Below are 19,111 nucleotides of genomic sequence, written 5' to 3'. Positions count from 1 at the left end.
GTTACGTGGGGTGGCCGCCGGGGTATATTATTTTTATTATATTTTTTATTTTAAAAAAAAGTCTCGGACTTTAGTATTTTTATTTAAATTTAGTTAATATTTAATTGTTAAAAAAAACGTATATAATTCTATATTATTAAATATAATTTTATACTATTAAAAATATTAATACTAATTAACTACTCATTATAAATCATAAAATATACTGATTTCTTATTGGCATTGACTAAAAAAATGAAAATTAATCCGACTAGTTTCACAAAGAAGAGCATTTTGTTCTTATTCCTCTATTACCTAAGCTAGTCCAGAATCGAACAACAACATTTCTATTTGCTCTAGTTTAGACCAAAACTAAATAGCGAAGCAAATGAACAATCCTAAGATAATAACAACTATCAACAGCAAAGCAACTTAATTAGTTGACAAGAGTGAAGGAAAACACACAAGGAGATAACTTTGCCTTCAAAGCCACAAGGACAAGGTTATTATTACTTACAAGGAAAATACATGACGTAACATAACCAACACTTGGCGTACGTTACCCTTTCTAAGGCATCTAACTTGTGCTTTTAGCCTTTTAGTAACCAAATTCATACTTCACATGCCACCCCCTATTACTTCCCAGATTGTACTCCTAATTTTGCATTATTATTTTTGGACATCTTCCTAGTGCAACCAATCCCACACGTAAAATGCCAATGGAAAATTGAACCTATATAAGCTAAATTGGTCATTGATTGGTTACCCGAAACTATAAAGTAACTCTGACAAGGATCCATCTTTTTTCTATCGGTTCACAGTGGTTCTGAAGAAATAATTGAAAATAATCTATCCAGTATGTCAAGAAGAGGGTCATGGATAACCTTAAGAAGTGTTGTTGATGCATTACGTTCAAGAAGATTTCAATCAAGCTACGATGGACTACAGAGAAGCAATGCAATTGTGTCACCGGCAAGGGTTCAAAGCAGTTATTGGATGAGTCCTGCCCTACAATTCTTTAGCACCAACACTAACAGCAAAACAAGCACTAATCTTTCAAATGGGTATATATAGATAACTCTATCCACAATAATGTTGTTATTATTTTCCAATATGAATAATATTGAATTTAGATATACCGAAACGTGGTTTTAACATGTGCTTATAATTAGATCAACGGATGTCAAGGTTGAACCACGGGTCCCTTCTATATTCCTCTCCTTCCCCCACTGGTATGAACTAAATCAAATAGATGTTGCATGTACTAATTTGAGACGACACAACATGCTCATTGAATTGATATATGAATATTAAAGTATCCCTGACCATGCAGGCTAAGATGGTTATTGGGCTCAGTACTTGGTCTCTTGCTACCTTTCTGGAAAATTTACTGGGGAAAACTAGAGAGAATAGAAGGTAACTTCAGTCTTCATATATACACACTGGATATGAATATTAAATAAGCTACACTCAGCTTATGTATTTATATGTAACATGTGGATGCATTCAGGGGAGGCAGAGATTGTGGCGGAGGAGGTTGAAGCGGTGGCAAGTGTAGTGGAAAAGGTGGCAACAGTAGCAGAGAAAGTATCAGAAGATGTGGCAGAGATGCTTCCAGAGGATGCTAATCTAAAGAAGGTAGCTGTGTTTGTGGAACATGCATCAGAACAGATTGCTCATGATGCTCAACTAGCACAACAGTTCATACACAAGGTACCTTATATTACCATTAAATATACAATTCTACAGCAATGAAAAGCGAGTCTCATTTTTTAGGGTATGTTATACTTCGATTCTATGAAATTTCACGGTATATTTTTATTTATAATATTTTATGTTTTATAAAATATAATATTAATCTCTTAAAATAGTATAAATAGTATATTATTATTACTAAGAGAATTATTGAAACTATTAATATTTAATATTTTTGTCATTATTTGATCAACACAAATATTAAATTGTCTTTAACAAATAAATTTTATCAATTTATATATACAAATTTTAAAATATATATATATGAGTACAAATTGTATTAATTTATGTGTATAAAATTTTTATAAATATAAGTATAAATTATATATTTTTTATATATAAAATTTTTATAAATATAAATATAAATTATTATTAACTAAATATTAATTAAAAATAATAATATTTGTTTGTATATAATATTTTTTTATTACTAATAAAGAAACTTTAAACCTTACCTTTTTTTTTTTCCCTCGAGTGTGCTCAAATATTGGTGCTGAATTCATATAGGCATAAAATTATTACTACCCGGCTACTATTAATTAATTAATCACGAACTTTGACCAATTCTATGTCACTGATGCTTGTTTTTAATCCTTCTTTGCTTATATTAATTAAATTACTGGTTGAATGAAATTATACAGGTTGAAAAAGTCAAGAACGACCTTGATGATTTGGAATCATTTGTTGAACCCGTAATTGATAAGATTGTGAAGAAAGAAGCTGAACAAAATTGAGCCAGCATAATTACTTTCGTGCACGTCATTGTTTCTTTTACACTATATATTACTGTACAAATGTACATGCGATCCTTCTTCGCAGTAACTTCCTTTTGCCGTGAAATTGTAATTTGTTTTCCATCTTTTTATATTTTGCATTATTATATAAAGATGAACTATTTTTTTATTTGATAATATAAAATGAAAAGAAAAAAAAAGTTGAAAAAGCTCTTTAATTTTAGAAAGAAAATAATTGTTTCAGTTATAAATAAAGGATATCATGTGCTATATTCTAGTTATAAATAAGTACTATATAATGGATGATTACGTTTACACTTGATTCTAACTAATGATCAAGTTAACTAAATTTAGGTATTCATGATTCACAACACACATAATTTAATAATAAATCAATAGGTTAAATTCATCTCATGCAAGGGTTAATCCTATGTTTAAATAATCATTTTAAAACGAAGGAACTATAATTTAAAATGTAAGTAAAGAATTTTATTTAAGTGAGATTGTAAATTGTTATACGTTAAAAATAGCAAAATTTATATTATATTTTAGTATTTTATTAGTAATATTATATATATAAATTTTTTTGTTAATTAAATTTAATATCAACAAAAAAAATTATTTTTATTATTTTTATTTATCTAAATTTTATTATTTAATTTGATTGAATTGAATTCATAAAAATATTTTTATATGTAGTATATTTCATATTTTATACTAACTTTTTTTATGGTTATTTAAAATTTATTTAATAAACAATATTAAAAATATTACAATTTATTATTTTTATTCTATGAATAAAAATAATAAATTCTAATCGTTATTTAGCGTCTTTCAATTTAAGAATCTTCTTACGTGACTTATGTCTGACACCCTGGAAACTTAAATTAAAGAAGCTGGAATGTCATCAAAGCCAGCCTCAACGAACACCTGTCTACTTTTCCCATTCACATTTTCTGCTCTGATTACTATGTTATTGGGTTTTCCATCCAATTTTTGGAAATTCACGATCTCTCCCGATGAAGAATCCGGTTGAATTTATTGAGTTCATTTTGGTATTGGGATGAAAAATAGGGTACATACTATATCTTTTATAAAGTAATACTGTAACACAGATGATCCCACACTTTTAAGACCATGCTTTATTTCGTGGTTAAACAAACTTTATTTATGAAAAGAAAAGCTTATATGATGATGCGCCTCCACCGTCCACCACTATACAAATCAAAATGAATGTTAGAATGGTCATTATCCATGTTAAAGGCACAAAACATGTTAAACAACACGGTCCTTTTTTTTAATTAGAACAACAACACAGTCCTATGTTGCAATGGAATCTTCTTTTGACTGAAAAAAAAATGTCACTAACTCAAGTTTGTGCCCCGTCTCACTCGTCAATTTTCAGTTGGGTTTTTCACATGTGATGTGTGCCTTTAGGTAGGGTTTTGGATTGCAACCTAACATCAAAATAATGCATCTGTTTTATCGTACAATTGGAGAGGGACCGAAAGGAAAAGCGATGGAGGAGAACAAACACAAGCTGTCCTATGATTTGTTGTCTATCAATTTTTCACTCCGGTGATAAAAAAAGATAAAGCAAATACAAAAAAGAATAGCATAAAGTTCATTGGCATGTGGTTCGCCACAATGGCACAGTCAAATAATTGCAAAAGGAAATCAATGGGAATGGTAACAATAATAAAAGTGTATCATTCATCAGAGTAAGTAGAAATGTAGAATACACAAAAATAATCAAATTAATGAATAGTCTCACACCGCCGAAAAGAGCAGCCAAAAAAATGAAGTACAAAGAGTCCACCATACAGGTAAATTTTCATGGTACTAAATAATGAATAATATGAAAATTAATAAATATAACTCTCCGTGCAAATCGCTCTACATCAATAACGCCCCAGCTACAACTATGGCTGCAGCAAATCCAGCGGCGGTGAATCTGTTCAATTCGGCGGCGCCACTTCCAGGGTTTCCAGAAGGACTAGGAGCTTCAGATGGAGAATCGGAGATGGATGAGGGAGTGATATCGGAAGGAGAGCTGGACGGCGAGCCAGAGGGAGACGGAGAAGGAGATGGAGGAGAGCTGATACCGGCAGAGGGCGAAGGAGATGGGCCGCCTCCGATGGGAGAAGGAGGAGATGACAGCGGAGAATTTGCAGAAGGAGAAACTGATGGAACCGGCAAAGTCTTCCTCGGAGAAGGTGCTACAGGCGTCTTAGTGGGAGAAGATGCCGGAGATTGAGCCACGACGGAGCTAACTAACAATGCAGCTACTAGCATTAACGCAGCCATGGAGGTTGCCATCGTAGAATGAGAGATTCTAGAGAGAGCTATTGCGCAACAGATTTTAGAGTAAGAAAGAGAGACTTCAATTGAATAGAGAGTTTTAGTAGTGGAATGTGATAGTGGTGAAGTTCAAGAAAGGGTTTGAGGGCTATTTATAGAAGCTTAAGTGTGTAACCGCGTAGTGGGGACGCGGTGCGTGGTGCATCATCATTTGTGAGCCGTTGATTCGTTTGGTTGATGATCAAGGGTGAATCAAACGGTAGAGTTGCCTTAGCTTGATGCTTGAAGCGTAGCACACGACACGCGGAGTAGTGTGAAAGCTGAGAGAGCAAGCTGGTACAGCTGTCTTTGAATCTGGACCCTACGTGTGGTCAGAATGTTCACGAATTCTGAACCGTTGGATGGATTCTAGTTAAAGAAAGTCGTAACGGTCGAAAGTAGATATAGAAAATTAATTAAAATGAAGAATAATAAAGATGGGGAGATTGAAATATTTTCTAGGTGATGCGAATGCGAATTTTGATTATTTATTTATTTATTTAGTTTCGGCGACACATACGGAGTGGCTACGGAATTGTTGGTCTCACGAAACGTAGAGAGGGTCAGAGGGACCACGTCGTTTCATAAAGTGAAATGTCTCTATTTCTGCTAGCCGTTGAACGGAAACTTATCATTAAATAAATGTAGGAAAAGATAAATTGAACTGCGGAAAAGCAAAAGACAATTACTTGAATAATTGAATTTTTGTTAATTGAAAGAAAAGAAAAGAGATTTGACAGTTTAAAACTTTAAATTTTCAAATGTACACTCCGTTATTTGTTGAGGGAACTAGTTCTGTCTTCTGTGTTTGTTAGCTCAGTGTTTCAGATTTGCCCTTACATGACACTTAATGTTGTCTTGCATATAAATATTTTCTTTTATTTTAGTGCCAAAAGTTGCAGGCCAGGCCTGCAGTAAAATGTTTATTTAGAAGTATATGCTAGGTTGGTCCCCGTTGGTGAAATCATACACTGGCTCACAGCACAGCGTGAGGAGAGCCTATGATATACTTTTTTTTTTTTTTTTTTTGAAATAGAGAAAGCTCAATACATTAAGGTGGAGTAAAACAAACAAACATAAAAACATAAACGCTATAGACAAAGCAACCAATCTCCTTATACACCTTCGACTCAGCTAACAACTCCCGAAGCCATCACAGCCATACCACTCTTTGTAACTCAACACCGTCTTTGTTTGAATGGAGTCAATACTTGCCCGTGCATTTTTGAAAATTTTGGCATTACGTTCCAACCAGATGTTCCAGATCACTGCAAAGAACGCCACCATTCACAGCTTCTGTCCTTGTCTTCTGCCGTGCATGCCAATCCAACTCCCAAAAAGATCTTTCATGGTTTCAGGGATAACCCAAACACTACTAAAGGATCGCAACCAGTAGCACCACACCTACCATGTTACCTCACACCGAAGAAATAGATGCTCAACATTTTCTACCCCCTTGTGGCACAGCAAATATTATCACTATGAATATGAACTCCTAATCTAGTCAATTGCTCCTTAGTATTAATTCGACCAACTAGCACAAACCATTCAAACAGTTCAATTCTTGGGGGTACCAAGCCTTTCCATAGTGCACTGGTGAAACTATAGCTCGTGATCTCCTCTGACAACGTTTGGATTACCTGCAAAAAGGACTTCGTGGAAAAGACACTTGTGTTATCAAATTTCCATATCACAGTATCCTCATTTTCAGGTGACATCCTCACTGGCCTTAGTCGCTCATGCAGTTGATGTACCAGTTCTAACTCCCATTGGTATACTATTTAGTATTTATTCAAAATGATGCTATCCAACCTGGTTCCTTGCCAAAACGAAACATAAAACATTATCAAATAATTTTCTCTTCCTCCATCTCTTTTCTATTTTTCCAATTTGTCAAGCATTGTGAAAACATATTTTTCTTGGAGCCAAAAAATTTCAATTTAACATATCTTCATATAGAGGACTTTTGGCCAATTATACAGAAAACTTATTTATACCCAACATCTAAATATTTTTCAGCTTTAAAAAAATTAACTAATAAGTGAGAGGTGTTCAATATAAAATATTAACAGAACCAATAATATTAATCAATTTTTTTTTCTTAATTGTAACTCGACAACTTTATACGTCATGTTAAGTATTTTGCCAAACATTAAAAACCTCTATATATAACCACAAAGGCAAAATTGTCCAAGCAATGCCTAAATCTATTATACATGCTACATGGTACTATACTTTAGCAAAAACTGTTTGAGCAAACCTAATACAGTAGAGAACACCCAAGGAAAAAATCAACCAACTAGCTGGAAAAATTTGAATCAGAGATAGATTCATGATTCCAGTGATCTATCTCTCTTTAGGTCCATCTGCAAAAACACACATTTACACTCTCCTCTTCCACTTGTGCAGCTGGCAGGGAAAAAGAGGGCTATTGGCTAGTTGCACCCTTAGAATCATCAACACCGGGTTTACCATTGCCCCTGTCTGGATTCAGTTCGCTGTTGGATTTAAGTCCATAAACATGACCCATTTTCACACGCTTTGTCTCCAAATATCTCCTGTTTTCCTTTGTAATAAGTGCTACCAAAGGAATCCTTCCAGAAATTGTCAAACCATAACCTTTGAGCCCAACATATTTTGCTGGATTGTTTGTCATCAGCTTCATTGAACGAACACCCAAGTCCCTCAGTATCTGCAAGCACATTCTCAGATTATTTTAATCAATTCAATGAAGTAAAAACATCTGAAACTCTATGTTGCTCAGGATAATAATAGGATGAATAGCTGCTGCTGACCTTGAAATATTGTAATTCTTTTTTAAAATCGCAATGAATTTAAACGTGTAAAATGCTAAGTGTTTAAGACATTCAATATTCCAATCATTCGGTAATCTACTAAATCTACCTGTGCACCAATTCCATACTCTCTTGAGTCAACAGGCAATCCCAACTCTTCGTTGGCTTCTACGGTGTCCCGTCCATCATCCTGCAAGTTATAAGCGCGAAGCTTATGACCCAATCCAATCCCCCTTCCCTCGTGTCCACGAAGATACACCAATACACCTCTACCAGCAGCCTCAATCTGCTGCATTGCAATAGCAAGCTGGCTCCCACAGTCACATCTTGCAGATCCAAATATATCTCCCGTAAGACACTCTGAATGTACTCTCACGAGAACATCTTGTCCATCTCCAATGTCACCCTGTAAAACAGTGAAGATAATAAAATGGCTAAAACAAAACCATTGAATCAAGCTAAAATCTAGCATGATAGATTTCAAGAATTCTAGTAAATCTTTGGATTAGTTTGAATTGGCTTTTGAAAAAGTACTTATTTTTTTATCAATCTTTTTTTAAGAGACAAATTATTTCACATCTAGATAGGTTTTTTAAAAAGAGTTTTTAAAATTTAAATATTAAATTTTTTATCAATTTGTTTTTGCTTTTTTATTTTTAATAAAAGTACTTCTTGTAAAAGACATCCAAATAAATTTTAAATTGAATAAAAGTACTTTATTTTTTAAGAAAAATACTTTGTCATGCATCAAAAATATATATTTTTTTTATCTTTGTTAGGTTTTGACAACATCAAAATGTCACGAAGTTTTTTAATGAAAATTTTATGACATTAGAGTCACTCTGTAGAATTTCATGTCGTATTAGCCAAGAACATTAGTTATTTGGGACTTTAGGACATTTTCAAGATCTAAAGTATGCTTTGCATGCTCACATTTTCTGTTTAGTAATTAGTACATCTATATATAACTTACCTTAACCATTGCAATATGCTCCACGCCATCTATAAGTGATCTATAACAGCAAGCATTAAATGGTCCCCACATTGTTGGTATAACAGCAGCACCAGCATGTTCTATTAGTTTATCTCTTTTCCTTCTATATCTGCCAGACAAATTAGTATTAATATTCTGACGGTGTAACAAAATAAACAACAATAAATATCCAAGTAATAAAATATAGAGTACATGAAAAAAAAATAATAGAAACAAAGATGAGAAAATTCAAACAGTTCATTTTGAAAGTATCTCATTTGATGGATTGAAGGCAGGAAATTAAATGGAGTAGAAACAAACTGGATTGAAATTTTCTTAGTGGTATATAAATTTTTCATTTTATAGATGGAATACAAACAAACTGGATTGAAATTTTAGCAGTAGTACATGACTTTTTCATGTTATGACCAGATACTATGAGAGTCAAATGATTCATGTAGCTAATCCAAATCCAGTAGGATAAAACTCGTTATTGTACATGAAAATATCCATCTAGCAGAACAACTTAATCAAATATAAATAACAAGCAAACGAGCTCTGATCCGCGACGGATTAGTCCTTAACCTGTCGGGTTGGGAGATACCGTGGGCAACTAAATAACAAGCAAACATTATAATTGGCTAATAGTATCCTAAAAAACCCTGAAATATGGCCATGTAGCTAAGCAAATTTTATCACATGTTCTAAAATACAGAAACATACCTAATCAAGTCAGCAATAGATACAATTTTCAAATTTGTGCGTTCTGCAAACTGGCGAAGCTTAGGCAATCGTGCCATGGAACCATCCTCGTCAACAATTTCACATAGGACTGCTACTGGATTCAAACCAGCAAGCATGGCAAGATCAACTGAAGCTTCTGTGTGTCCTGCTCTCTTCAACACACCACCTTCCCTGTATTTTAGTGGAAAAATATGGCCTGGGCGATTGAAATCACTTGGTTTAGAATCGCTAGATGCAAGGGCCAAGACTGTTGTTGCTCGATCACGAGCTGACACCCCTGTTGTGGTACCATGTTTGGCATCCTACAAATACAATATAAATTGTTCAAAAGTAGCATATTACGTAAATATGCTCTTAAATTACAGTAAAAACAATTCCCATCAGAACACAACAATTATTGATGTGATAATAATATAACCTTTTTGCTAAATGTCTGTAAAATACTAGTAACAAAAAAATACTACTAAATGCAGCGAATCAAAGATAAACCAAATTATTGGTAAATCAAATATATGATACAAGTATAGCATGGCAACTATGCTTCCCTGAAGTTGATTTTTGTTATGCACTGTTCTCGAACTAACGTAACAGTAACAAAGGAAGAACTTGATCATGGAGACATAAAACTAAATCTATGAATAAGAGTTAAGTACGATTTTGATTCTTAAGGTATAGGTCGAAAATTTTTTTGTCACAAACCCTTTTTTCATACAAAATCATCTTTAAAGATTAACAAAATCGCATGGAGGCAGCAGCGGCGGACAGCTTCTTCTTCTTCCCTTCCCCTTTGCAGGGGTAAAAAAAACTCTCTTTCTCCTGTTTTTTCTTAGTTTTTTTTTTAATAATTTTTTGTGTTATAGGTAATTTTGTCCAAAATTTGAATATTTAAGTAAATGAGACGATTTTAAATCTTGGTTTTAAACCTTAGCGGTGATTTTATATAAAAAAAAGGTTGAGGACGAAAAAAATTGTCTGCCTCTCAAAATCGTACTTAACCCTAAATGCATGTACTAACTGTACATACCACTGTCACAGTGAATGCTGTGCGCAGTTTTTCATCATTGTCCTTGCTGTTTACCATGAGTGGAAGATCCAGTCTTTCCAGATCTTCCTCTTTCATGCTAATGCAGACTATGCCGGTTCCATGCTTAACAATAAAAGCCATGGCCTCAGGTGTTACTAACTCTGCTGCCATGATTAAATCTCCTTCATTTTCTCTGTCTTCGTCATCTACAACAACTACCATCTGAAGCACTAGTGTGAGTGAATAACCTAAGTTAAACTAAATTGAATGGGGGGAGAGAGAGAAAAATAGGAACCTTTCCGTTGCGAATGTCTTGAATGGCCTCCGGGATGGAAGCAAAACCTTGCGTGGGAGTGTCAAGATCAAATTCATCATCTTCATCAGAAAACCGATTGATTCTCGTAACTGATTCAACCTTTTTGGCAGCAGCATCAGAGCCTAGCCTATTAGAATGCAGTTCTCCCCCTGCAGCTTCAATTCTAGAAATAGCAGAGTGAATAGAGGGGAATTTAGAGGAGAGTCGGAGAAACACGAAATCTAACGCATGTCCATTTGTACGGCGCAATCCATTGAACAATTTGAAGCGTTGGGATGCAGAAGCACTACATTAGACATAAAAAAAAAAAAAACAAGTCAAAAGGACGCAAGAGAGGGACGCAAAATGAATAGAGTCGGGAGGTAGTTTACCTTGGGTGGAAAAGAGGTGGTGTGGAGGAATACGAGGAGATATTGATAGAAGAAGAAATAGAAGAAGCCATGGAAGTACTAGGGTTTTAAATTGAAGGGATTGGGTTAGGGATTGAGGCAAGTTGGTTGGAGTAAACGTAGTGGAAGAAAGCAACGGAAGGTAGTTGGTTTAATACAGTTGTCGTGTACATTATGGTATTTATAGTTATGCTTAAATACAGTCTGCGCTGATGCACTCCACGCGCTTCAACATAATTCCATCCCTTTCTAGTATTACACCTCTCACTTTCACCCTTACTTTACCTTCATTTTTCTTGTTTTCGTTCTATTTATTAATTATTAATTATTAATTAAAAAAAATTCAGCCTATGAAGCTATTGGACTAAAATAATCAATGAAACAAAAAATAGCTATTGGACCAAATATAGTGTGATGAATAGTTTTGTCATAATTTGTGGCAATATCAACTATATAATAAATAATTCTTTGTCATGAATCTATTAATATATCTATTTTAATTTTAATATCTATTAATAATTTTAAAGTGAGAATGTCAAAGTAGTACTTTCTGTATTCTCAAAAAAACATTTAAAAAAGACATATACCTTAAAAGTATTTTTTTTAGAAAACGTTTAGGAGACCAGTAATTTTATTAAATTTTGGCTAGCATGTAACTAATAAAAGAAATCCCACATCATTAGATGAAATCTCACACTATTAAAAATATTATTGATAACTACTTAATGACTATAAATCACAAAAGTTGCTGACCATAGCACTCTTCTTTTTTTGATTTCCTCTGCATGGCACCACTTCAATTTATGAATGTAAATATATAATAATTGAATATTAATTTAAAAGAATTAAAAAAAATTCCAACTAAGTAATTCATTTTTTCCTTTATATATGTATGCATATGCATTGAATTAATTATCTTTTGTCTTTGAATATGTATCATTTAATTGATTACATTCAAAATAGTGAATTGTTTTATATTATAGTATCCTTAAAAAATCAGCTATTAATAAATTTTTGCAAAGTTATCATTGTAAGTAAAGCATTTCAATTGATAATAATATTAGTGTTTTTTAAGATTCTTTAATGATTTGTTATTTTTTATAAGCATTCCATACTTTGTTCAATATGAAATTTTGATTTAATAGCTTCTTTTTTTAGATTTATACATACTAGGGTTGTGTGGAAACTTTATAATAATTTGAAAAAAAGCTTTATCTTTGTTTGAGTAAGTAATTTAGTGTGTTGTTATTGTATATGGTTTTTTAAGAAGGTTGGTGTCAAAGGTGTAATCACTCTTAACTATATAAAACTTTGGTGCCATCATCATTGTATGATGTAACTGTTGTCGCTTTTTTTCATTGGGAAATTTTAAATTTGCATTTAGTGTAAGTCTTGAAATCTATAATGTCCAGTTGAGTAAAATTTTTGTGGGTGTGCATGTTTCAATGATGCTTAAAAATAATGAGTTATTGAATTTTCATAAATAAGATCATAAGTAATGTCATAATGTCATGCAATATAGTTGTTTTTATTCTAGATTTATTTGTTTGATTTGTTTCAGGCTCATGGAATCAGTCATTTGATAATTCCTACAAAGGATTATGTATCTCTTTAGTTATATTTCAACAATATATTTATTAAAGAATGGTATTTATTACTGTGCTTTAACAATTTTTCTTTAGTTTCAATGATTGGCGTGTGAGATTAGTGAAAAGCATTTATGTAATGTAGCAGTATTTAAATTGAGAATTTACAAATGTTTCTAGATGTCTATATTTAGGAGGTTCAACGGTTTTCAATTGTGTAATATTTTTAACTCACTTATATCTTAAATTAGTAAAGTTTTTTATTTTGTTTTTGAATCAATTAAATATTTTATCTCATCCTTATGGCCTTTCTATATATGGGTCTTTAGATTGTAGAGTATATAATTTTTTTTGTTGCGTTCTAACTTTTTGATGAAAAACGAGATTGGATCTTACAGTAATATTGTTGTTTCAATAATGTCTTTCATTAATCTTTGTTTTTTAGTAAACAAATAAATGAATGAATTAAGCGGTTAGTTGTATTTTAGTAATATTATTGTTTGTGCAAATAAGTGATAACAAGTTTTTTCTTGCATTAATTGTGTGAAGGGCAAATCAACTATGTCCGAAATAGGATAAACACATTTTCCTTTCATTGTTGTGTGAAAAACTATCTCTTCGAATTATCTTATTCAGTAACTGAATTTTAATCAACATTCATCTTAAAGGAGATATGTTGTTAATTAAGTTGTGGTAGTAAACTTTTGTATAAGGTAAAAGGATTTTTTTACCTAAAAGGTAACCTACAATTTTCAAAGGATTTTTTTAATATAGTTCAAAAGTTTATATTTTCTTTTTTTTTTCCACCTTCTCATATTCTCATATTTTGATTTAGATTTTTCATTGATGAATTCAATCCTTGAAATACCGTTTATATGATTGCAGAAAATTAAGGAAGGCTTTAAAAGGATGTTGTAGTACTGTTTGCTATTGAGTTTTAGCAAAATGGGAGATGAAAATTATGCCTTTATGTTATACATGTTACATCTTTAATTTGTTTATGACACCTTGAATCATGTTGAGCTAGCACTTTTTTACGCAATTTGCAGGTTGCAGCTATGTTGTTAACTGATATATTAAGTTTTCAATTTGGATTTGATTTCAATTTACTTTATACCTATGGGCCTATAATATGATCCCATTTCAGCTTGCATCAATTATATACATATACGGATAAAAAATACTAATAAATTATAATAGTATGTGAATATAACATGCACATCCTGTCATAGTGTGCTTAACATGACATGTGTATAACTCAATTATGTTGAAAAGATACTATATATTAACTCCATCATTATTGGAATTATTGCAGTTTTTGTGTGTGGCTCTTATTTTCTTTTGATCAGAGGACATATCAGATATGTGTGATTACTTGCTTTTGTTGAGTAAGACATGTGAGAATTATAGCAAAACAAAAAAAAAATGGTTTGATTGTTAACTTGATATATATCAGTACCCTTTCCTTTTTTTTTTTGTAATCTTTAAGAACAAAAAAAGTATAGTGGCTTTTAGGTATTTACATATTCATCATGAGTTTTGGTATTCATGTATATATACGAAGAAAAAAAAAATGTCTTCTGTCTTATTTCCATGCAAAGATTGTTAAATGTTTCGACCAATCTCTCAAAACTAATGAATGTTATATTTTTTCGCTTTTTAGTATAAGTGGTCTTCAGCTTATGATTGCAGAATTATTTGTATAATACTAACAAAACCTAATATTTATTTAAGGAGGATGTTCCCACAAAAATGTGTAAAACTGTCTTTTTGTAAAAATACTTATGTGTTGTATTATTATTAGACGTATTAATGAACCGATTATTTTTAAATTTCTTAACAAATTAGAATAAAATCAAATTTTTTATAATATCAATAACAATAAACCTAATTGTTATCAAATTCGGTTGAACCGTTCAATTTACAAAACCTACTGGATCTATTTTTTTTTTGTTTTTTTTAAAAACAAAAATTAATGATATATTTGTCTTTTTATAAAAAAATTAAACATAATTCAGTTTAAATTATGTAAATCAATCAGATCAAATCGGATCTCATAATTATAATAGACAATTGAATTTATTATTGTTGTTATAATAAATCGATTTTATTCTGATTTATTAAAAAATAAATTATTAACCAATTTAATAAAAAATTCAATAATATCATGACACATGTAAACGTTTTAAAAAAAAGACATTTTTAATGTCTTTGTCCAAGTGATCTCTTTTATTTAAACACATAAATATAATAGCTTTCACATTTAAATGAAAGAAGAGTATTATTATTAATAATAGAAATTATTACAACTGAATAGTGTTTTCAAAAGAAATGATCACATATAATTATAAACAAAAACATATGCAGTAAATTTTAGAATGGAGCAATATTTACTATTTAGTCCACGCTTAAGGTGGGTCTTACTCTAGTATTTATTTTTATCTATCTATTTTTATTTTTATTCTTATTCTTATATTACATACTAGCGTGATGATCCGTGTAATGCACAGGATTTACGAAATTTAAACCTTTTTAAAAGAAAAATACTAAGAATATAATTAAAACGTATTCTATAAAAATAGATATGTTGTATTAAATTTGAATAATTATAAAATTATTATTACACTAAAATAAAAAAAAATAGAATACAACAATTATTCAATATACCAATAAATGGTATAACATATTTTTTAAGATAATAAAAGATAATAAAATATAATAACAATTGTTAGACATTAAAAAAATAGAAAAAAAAGTCCAACAGATATGTAGTTTACTATTACGTATCATCTTAAAAACACATAACATCAAAATACCTATTGATAGCAAAACAAAATATATACAATATATATAAATTTGTTCATTAAATAAAAAATAAAATATGTCCAAGACAACTTAACATATAATTCAAAATATCCATCAAATAGAGTTATACATAGGAGGCCTAACGTCGCTGAATCGACAACTCTATTTGCCGGTTAGCTATCGAGCCGAGTTTCAAGGTAATGCTATCCCCCTCCTTTAAATTGTATACTCTACAACATTCATTTCACCCAACCCCAAACTTCCATTCTCCACATCTTCCTCCACTTTTCAATAAGTGGAAAAAGAACACATTCTTCTCTACATTGGAATCTGGACCAGTGATCGTCCAAATCGAACCATCTCCAAATACTTTAAGATACGCAGCACATTTCGAAGCCAAATACTGCAACGAATAATTTATAGTTAAGATAAACATAATATTTTCATACACAATGAATAACAGATTTAGGAAGAACATTCAATAAGCTTGCAAGAAAAAAAAAAAAGAAACCACTCTTTTAAGATCAAGTTACCAATCTAGATTGACCCAGATCCGAAGCTGTGATGATCTTTTCATAATAAACTTCTGAAGCATATCTAATTCAGGATAATATGAATATGTTAGTCACTACACTAAAAAATAGCAAGCTATCCCATGATATTAAAATCCAAAACACAAGGAAAAAACGTTACATCTAACATTACCTAGGATCAGACAATTCATTTGTCGCGTTACTTTGTTCGTTGACCTCCAATGATAAACTGCTTCCACTAGACAAATCTATCGGATTATGCGAATTATCCCCTACCAGTGTCCCATCTTGATCATTGTTTTCATCACCATCTGATGAAAACTGATCATCAGATGGTTCAGACCCAGATAGAACAATCATATCAGCTGATGAGTCCTCATCAATCCTGGTATACTTTATGTGGAACACTCTTGATACATTATCAAGTGTCACTGGGTCCATTAACTCAAGAACATAGCAGTCAGGATCAAAGTGAACTTGGATGGGTTGGTTGTCCTTATTCCACAATGAAATAAAAAAAAATTCCAAAACCGACATACCTAAATTGAACAGATGCCCCTATATCGATAAAATAGAAAGTTCTAATCTGTTCAAATGAGCAGTCAGTTATGAACAACTGATCATTCTTTCTTATCACCTCCAGCACTAAACAATTATCTAGCTCGTCAATGACATAGAACATTGGCCCAAATCCTTCGCCATGAGTAGAAACAAAAGTTGGGGGAAGAGCTTTCTCACTCTATATTCAAATTTCTTCCCAAAGTTGATTCATGTCTAACAAAAGATGCTAAAAATGCTTCAGATGATTTTACCTAATTATTTAGCAAAGAGAGGTATATATACCTTTAAATCTACCATTATTACTAACTAAGCAACACAAGAGAACAATAATCATGTAAATAAACTGACATTATAATGAGCATCACAAAAACAGGTAACTAAGTAACTAACACATATGAGGTCTTTTTGAATGTCCAAGAAAAAAATATTGAAGTTTTGAAAGAAACAATGAAAAAGAAATTGCTATTATCTTGATGGATTCTGAAACCAAATCATGTACGTAAACTTCAAATCATCTTTTCACGTATTAATAAATGCTGAATTTTTAAAGTTAGTATCAATATATGTATGATTAATAAAGATTATATTATTTATTTTGAATGGACATTGATAATTTATGAAAACTATTCTTTTTAGAGTTGTTGTAGTCTACACCCATTTAAGATTAGAAATATCAGGAACTCAAAATTAGCTAATCAAACTCATCTAACAGGGAAAAGAAACTATCAAGAGGAGAAAAGTAGAAAAGACCACTAACTGAATATAAATTAAAAACAAACTATTCGAAGTTAAAGATTTAACCCACCTCTTTAATCGGTTAACATGCATGATATAATATTCCATAATATATTTCGCTACCTGGTTACTGAAAAGGCGAAATATAAAAATCAGTTCTTTTTCATTGGACCAATATTGTTGGGTTGCTAAAAACCTCCTATTAGCACATAATGGTACGATTAGAATATAAGACTGAGACTTTTAACCAAGAAACCAACTAACTAAGTATACAAAAAAAGGGTTAAGTAACAAATTAAAAGCATATTAATGAAAATTACCCAAGAAACCACTTTGGAAAATCACTATACAATATATTTTACAGATTAGGACAACTTCTGAAATCTGGCCTACATATAAATGTGAAGCCAATAAAATTAAATTACAACATGAAAAATATCTGAGAAAGAATTTAAAAAAATTATAGATGGCATAACACGATATTTAATTGACATTAAAATTTTCAAAAGTTAATCTGAAATATATTGAATGGAAAAGTAAATGAGACTTCAATGGAATTGAAAATGCAGCAAAGAAAACATCTTCTCTAATGCTCAACACCATACCTGTTTGGATCTTCTCTATTAGCATTCATCGCGATTCAGCCTTATCAGATAGAGAGACTTGGTATAAAGATTCAAGAACAGAGAAAAGATCTTGTCTCTTATTGCAAAAGAGAGTATTATAATAAAGTAAACCCTAATATGAGATTTCAACAAATTCAAGAAAAATAAGTGATAAAATTGAATCCAGAAACATAAAGAATAAACATAAAGAAGGAACAGCAACCATTGATAAATAAAAGAAGAAATAGATGAACAAAAATATGGTTATTTATTCTAGTAAATTAAATTTCTACTAATGCTAATTATAATGTTGAGAAGTTTCAGAAAACTAACCACTACTACTAATAATAATTTAAACAAACAATCATGAATAATGAATTTGTTAATTAGAATATGCATTACAAACGATATGAAAAAAAGAAAATATAAAAAAATTAGATCAATATTAAAATATAAAAGACCAGAATGAATATTCAAAAATTATAAATATGATAAAACTGATTTAAAAAAAAATCTTTTTTATATTTTAAAATAATCGATAAAATAATGTAAACAATGATTATATTTTTTAAGTTGAGGAAGAGTTTACAAAACCTAAAAGAATAAAGCCATACCTGAGAATATGAAATTGGGATTAATAGTTGGAGTACTTTGCAAAATAACTAATCCTTGTAGAGAACAAAAAAAAAAATTTAAATGTAAAATTAAAATCATGCTAACAGAAAGTATAAACAAAAACAACTTGATAAGAATCAGATGTTGCGTTCAAGGAAGTATGAGACATGTCATGTGCTGAAAATCAACTGTTTCTTTCTTTCCCTTTAAATTTGCAGCTAAACTTTCACTGAATAATACATGCATGTCCAAAAAAAAAGTTTAAAGGCAAAGAAAGCTAGCAAAACTGAAAAGAAAACGAAAAGAAAAAAATACAAAACAGAAAACTTAGTTACCAGTGCAACCATTAGGGCAAAAGCTGAAATTGATCCTTGATTTTCAGTTTTTAAAGGATTTACCTTAATAGCACCTCCCTTGTTACTTGGCTAAAGTTTAGTGTCTCGATCTGTCAAAACCTGAAGATAAAGAAGTATCCGCCGAGTCACTGAGGGAGACTGGTCTATCGGACGGATTGGAAGCACTGGGAGCCACCGCAGATGAGGACAGCTTGGTACCTTGTAGGAGGATATGGGATTTTGAATATGGAAAAGTTCAGTGGTAGACTTTGCGGGTTGAGCAAGGT

At 31.2% G+C, this 19,111-nt stretch overlaps 3 protein-coding genes across 4 annotated transcripts; 1 reads left to right on the top strand and 2 right to left on the bottom strand.

Annotated features, from left to right (window-relative positions):
• Window positions 1–586: 586 nt before the first annotated feature.
• Window positions 587–2,700, top strand: LOC112733349 (uncharacterized). Its single transcript, XM_025782278.3, has 5 exons — window positions 587–1,043; window positions 1,152–1,211; window positions 1,313–1,395; window positions 1,490–1,692; window positions 2,376–2,700. Exons 1-5 carry the CDS (start codon window positions 838–840, stop codon window positions 2,466–2,468), a joined length of 645 nt encoding a protein of 214 aa, XP_025638063.1. The 5' UTR covers window positions 587–837; the 3' UTR covers window positions 2,469–2,700.
• A 1,455-nt stretch (window positions 2,701–4,155) lies between these two features.
• Window positions 4,156–5,756, bottom strand: LOC112733348 (uncharacterized). The gene has a single exon (XM_025782276.3). The coding sequence runs from the start codon at window positions 4,785–4,787 to the stop codon at window positions 4,365–4,367; it is 423 nt and encodes a 140-aa protein (XP_025638061.1). The 5' UTR covers window positions 4,788–5,756; the 3' UTR covers window positions 4,156–4,364.
• A 1,192-nt stretch (window positions 5,757–6,948) lies between these two features.
• Window positions 6,949–11,270, bottom strand: LOC112733347 (bifunctional riboflavin biosynthesis protein RIBA 1, chloroplastic). 2 transcript variants are annotated; one of them, XM_025782274.3, is made up of 7 exons: window positions 11,032–11,270; window positions 10,640–10,946; window positions 10,345–10,566; window positions 9,300–9,622; window positions 8,577–8,706; window positions 7,713–8,009; window positions 6,949–7,500 (listed from the first exon to the last, which is right to left on the bottom strand). In XM_025782274.3, the coding sequence occupies exons 1-7, from the start codon at window positions 11,100–11,102 to the stop codon at window positions 7,237–7,239; spliced, it is 1,614 nt and encodes a 537-aa protein (XP_025638059.1). In that variant the 5' UTR covers window positions 11,103–11,270; the 3' UTR covers window positions 6,949–7,236. The 2 variants fall into 2 exon arrangements, with proteins under 2 accessions (XP_025638059.1, XP_025638060.1); XM_025782275.3 differs by lacking the exon at window positions 10,345–10,566 and having other exon boundaries at window positions 11,032–11,218.
• Window positions 11,271–19,111: the final 7,841 nt, after the last annotated feature.

Source organism: Arachis hypogaea, chromosome 13, assembly GCF_003086295.3.
Source record: "Arachis hypogaea cultivar Tifrunner chromosome 13, arahy.Tifrunner.gnm2.J5K5, whole genome shotgun sequence".
NCBI classification, from domain to species: domain Eukaryota; kingdom Viridiplantae; phylum Streptophyta; class Magnoliopsida; order Fabales; family Fabaceae; genus Arachis; species Arachis hypogaea.
Note: the sequence above shows the minus strand (reverse complement) of the source record. Positions and strands in the feature narration are given on the sequence as shown.